General features: G+C 41.6%; 1 protein-coding gene across 1 annotated transcript in view; it reads left to right on the top strand.

The window, feature by feature from the left end:
• The window catches only part of TENM1 (teneurin transmembrane protein 1), a 431,171-nt gene that overhangs the window by 210,750 nt on the left and 215,359 nt on the right, over positions 1-5,062 (top strand). The window contains exon 11 of the mRNA XM_018558628.1: positions 4,300-4,485. Coding sequence (XP_018414130.1) covers positions 4,300-4,485 — 186 coding nt within the window. The remainder of the gene's footprint in view (positions 1-4,299; positions 4,486-5,062) is intronic.

Here is a 5,062-nt window from a genome sequence, read left to right as displayed (position 1 = left end):
ATATATATATTAAAAAAATTCTTAGAAAAAGGGAAGTTGCAGGAAATTCATGCTGTGGAAATTTCTGCATGAATGTATAACTAGAATCTTTAAAAAAATCTGTAGTGTTAACAGAAAGGAATTTCCATTTTTGTATTGAATTGAAACAAGAAGTGAATGTTGACATAACCAATGGTGGGGGCCTGAGTCTCCAGGCAATTGTACCTGAAAAAGTTCTTGTTTATTAAGTGTTGGCAAGATCTTTATTCCTTAGTTGTTGGCAAGATCTTTATTGTCAAATATATATTTAAATGGTAGAAAACCCACGGGAACATAACAAGAACAAACACGGAACTAAAATGTACTTTGCCTTGTTTAGAAGACTAAAACCACATAATGTTTGTAAAGACAGAACTTGCGGCAGGTAACAGCTGAAATAAACAAGCCCTCCATCCTTTATGTCCCTTAGCAAGACCTAGTTTTTCATACCAAGAAGAAATGTTTCAAATGCACCCCTCTTCTGGGGTCAGCCTTGTCTAGAATTCTCAAAATGAATTATAAAAGGAAGTTACATTAAATAGAAGCTTTCAGAAGTCTGCTAGAGCAAATGAGAAATGACACTGTGGTTTTAGGAGTTGTAAATTGCCCAGCTGCTAACAGTTTGTTTTCATTTCCTCTCACTTTGTCTGAACAAACTGTAATGCGATTGTTATTGATGGGAATTTAAATTAAACTTTTAACTCCTGAATGGTTAGTGTAGAGAAGACTTATTAGCACGTTGAAAAAATGGAGAATATAAGCTTTACAAGCCACACTGCATATAATATGTAGACCAGGCTGTTCAACATTGGAGCTCAAAACATCACTGTGGTATTTATTTTATTATGGGAATGGAATACCTGTATGTTATATTTTAATGAACCCATACATTGATTTTTCATTGTAATTTTAGTCATCATGAACATGGATAGCATAGAGTGTATCATTCCCTAGAAGAGCTACATTGTCTTTCCCCTGCCTTCCTATGACATCATCACAGTAGGGGTGTAATGTCAGCTCTTTGTGTACCTGTACTTGTACCTGTGTTCACACCACCTGTTGGACTTTTAAGTATGTTAATAGCACATTCAGATTCTATATATGTTTCAGCTGAAATATGGTGGACGAGCTAACCTCTGCTTCTGAAAACGTTAGCTACCTGCCAATCCTGCTGATGCTTTGGATTCAGTACTGTGGGTCACTGACTTAGAGAAAGTATGGGGATAAGGAGTTCTGACCTCGTGCTGACTTTCATTTGTTACATGCTGGTTTTGGGGCTTTAACTCATAAGTATTGAAACCAGACACAGCAAGCAAACTAGCATTTTCAGCAGGGGGGCAACAATAGCCACCCTTGAATTTCTGTCATGGCCAGGGTATTTTAAATAATTAAAATACATGCATTGTGGAAGCAGAGCAGTGAAGCATTATGGGGTCTAATCACTAAACTGCCAAAGGCAGCCGAGTGAATAACCGACCCGAAGGGAAGTTAGCCGAACGCTGTTCGGCTATTCACTTTAGGCATGTATGGCTGATTTCAGTAACCAGGGGACGCTGAACTGTCAGTACCATGGGAGTTCAGCAGAGTTGGCTTTCATATTACCTCCGGCACTGCTAAGCTCTCATTGTAATACATCGGCTTGCTTTGTGTGGCTTGCATCGCGTGCTGAGCATGTTCGGCCGACCCGAAGTGCAGAAGGAATTCGACTCAGCCGATCCAACATCTGGTTTGGCTAAGCCGAACCTCCGGCAGGCTACTCGCTGCTGTTCGGCCTATTTTCATAGATTCCGAAGAGCAGTGAGTGAATAGCGGCATTCGGCTCGGCTATTCTGCTCGGTACCTCCGTGGTACCGAGCAGAATAGAAAAGTAGTTTAAAAAAAGTAGAAAATAAAATGGAAAACGATTGGGTGGAGGTAGCAGTGACAGCTAGCTCCGCCCAACTGTTTTCTATTGGCCGGGCGGTTCTGCTGCTGTAAAAAAAAACACCATAGGAATGCATAGCTAGATTCCTATAGGCTATTTCACTTTGCAATAGCCAATAGCAAACCAGCTACTGCACCCGCTCTCTGTTGCTGCCAATCACTAAAATGGGACCTGATGGAGAACTTCAGGTCCCCTCTGCTGATTGACAGCAGCAGTGGGCGGGTGCAATAGCTAGTTTTCTATTTGCTATTGCAAATTGAAATAGCCAATAGGAATGTTACTATGCATTCCTATGCTGTTGTTTTTTTTTTTATTCTGACAGCACCCAACTGCTCCGATGTCAGAAGAAAAAAAAAAGATAACAGAGCAGGGAAAGGTTTACTCTGCTCGATCGAGCAGAGTAAAACTTTCCCGGAGAAAATGTTTCTCTCCCGGGCGGCCGGGAGCCGCTATCTAATAGCGGGAGACTCCCGGAGTGTCCAGGAGAGTTGGGCTGTCTGAAGATCAGCGTCCCTGGTTACCTGGTAACCACAGAAAGATCAGCATCCCTGGTTACCTGGTAACCAGGGACGCTGATCTGTCTGTGCAAGTGGCCGGAGCCAGACGTGAGATGATGGCTGGCTCTGTCCAGCTGTCAGTAGCAGGCTATCGGTGGCCTATGGCTGGCCGTTCAGCCAGCTTCAGCTTTCACCTCATCTCAATCGAGCCGAAGCATATGCCTTCGGCTCGACTGAGCCCCTCAGCCAACTTCGGGAGCTGTACGGGCTAAAGTGAATAGCCCGTACAGCAGCCCTTCGGTTCTACTGAACCGCAGGGGTCCTGGGGCCGAAGCTAGCCGAAGGATCACCCGAAGCTACGGCTAGTTCCTTCGGCAGCTTAGGGAATAGACCCCTATGTGTTTGAAGCTTAACTCCGGGCAGAGATAATAGACACAAAGTCATGCAGCACTGCAATCCTTATTAAACCATTATATGTATTTTTGTAAGTGCATACGTTTGTCTTTTTTTCAGCCTCCTGCATTGCTGTACAGCAGAGCTCAGGTTGAGGAAGAGATATACAGCCCAAGGAGTCAATCTTTTGTGCTGTATTGCAATGCAGATAGAAAAAAACATTCTCAGAGATTCTCAGCGCAAATGGCTCTGCAAATTATGTATTAATAGACTCCGTAGAGTTTTGTGTGAATAATGTCCTACAGGACTGAGGCCACTGGGTAGACATGTATTATCTATTTGATTCTTTTCTGTGTGCTCCAAATTTACTTTTCAAATTGAATATAGTCCCTGGCCATAGACACCAGAGTAAGTCCACTAACATCTTAAAAAAATGCTTGTTGTGAACTATGTTTATATTCTTCCTGTGAGTTCACTATAACATTTATGTAGTCAAATACTTTGTGGAGTTTGCAAAAGTGTTCCAAGAGTCACTATGATTGACAGCACAACTGTGCATTTTGGAATTTGATGTAATGCCAAAGCCGGGTTAGTACTGCTCCCAGTGAAGTGGAGAAAAGCCAGTTATAATCATTAAGCACAATTTACCAGAGCTGAAGAAATAAACTCTAAAGTCTTTTTGTGACAGTTTAATGTAGTTTAGTTCGGCACAAATCTCAGTGATTAACATATCCCAGGTGATGTAAGAGTCATTCACTCTTGGCGGATGCTATATTAGATTGTTTATTTTGCAGAGAGCACCGTAAACAACTGTGCAATACTTGACACCTACTAAAAGGACTGCATGACCATTATTTTTATTAACCTGTCCTAATGCAGAGCAGGATCAGTGTGCTTACTGAATGTCATTTTATACTTGGTTCCCTGGGGAGACTAAACAGTTTGCTCCAACTTAAACAGTTTCTGAACCTGTGCACATATCATTTGTAAGACAATTAGCTTGTGTTAGGCTACAAAACAAGAAATACTATTGTTCTGGTGCTCTGGTTCATTCTCTCTTTGATTTCAGCATTTTTATACGGATCAATACATATTTTCTGTTTTGAGATGTGATTCCTCTTACCTCCAGAGTGTTTTTTCTACTATGCCATCTATCTTGCTTCTAATGCTGGAATGCTTCCCAAGTGCAAAGCTTTATAGGTACCAAGTTAATATTATAAAACTAATAGGCTTCCAGTGCTTGACTTAAGGGGGACTTTGTATCACTATTCACTGTTTCTAAAGGAAGAAAAACATGGTTATATTAGAAGTTTAATTTTGGAACGGACTTTCCTCCTGTGACTCTGTGTTTGCTCTGTCATATCATGATGTTGTTAATTAGGATTTGCATAGCTTTACATTTATTGCCAATGCCAATTAAAGCCTTTTGTGCCACAGTAACACTCTTGCTCATTATTATTCCTCTAGAACTGTGCACAGTGGACTGTGGAAGTCATGGTGTGTGCTCAGGGGGTGTCTGTCAATGTGAAGATGGCTGGGGAGGAGCCAGCTGTGAAGAACGCACGTGTCACCCAAACTGTGCTGAACATGGACAGTGCAAAGATGGAAAATGTGAATGCAGCCCAGGATGGGAGGGGGAGCAGTGCACCATTGGTGAGTTTCCTACTTCTGTGTGTACCATGAAGTACTGTGTGTTATTGTCATTAAAGTATTTTCAGTGAGTACATATTTTGAGGTATTATTGTGGTGTTGACCAGAACTCAATTTTCATATTGTTCTTTCTTATTTTTGTTAAATAAAGTCATATGCAGGTTAGCACTTACTCTCAGTTAGATTACTCTTTCTCTCAGTAAGAGATCAGCCACACAGTAGTGTATTATTTGAATGAATCAGACAACTCATTCCCATGCATTGTGACAACAAAACAATTTGTACTGCCTCGGGTAGTCCAACATATTCCACTCCAGTGCAAATATCAGGTGTTAGGTTTGGTAAGTTTCTCCCTTAATAGCAAGTCACATAAATTAAGGCTAGGTACAGATATTGGGAATCCTGGGACCTCATGATCGTGCACAATTGCAGCGTGGCTCCATTGATTTCAATGGGGTTACATCCGCACGGCAATCGCTAAAAAAGGTACATTTACTTTTTTGTGACACACGATGCGTGGCTGTGGGAACCGTGCAATCTGCCTGTTGCGGCTGGGGTGCCATTAGGCTTATTGCCTAAT

Source organism: Nanorana parkeri, unplaced genomic scaffold (genome assembly GCF_000935625.1).
Source record: "Nanorana parkeri isolate BGI_ZX_2015 unplaced genomic scaffold, ASM93562v1 scaffold349, whole genome shotgun sequence".
NCBI lineage: Eukaryota > Metazoa > Chordata > Amphibia > Anura > Dicroglossidae > Nanorana > Nanorana parkeri.
Note: the sequence above shows the minus strand (reverse complement) of the source record. Positions and strands in the feature narration are given on the sequence as shown.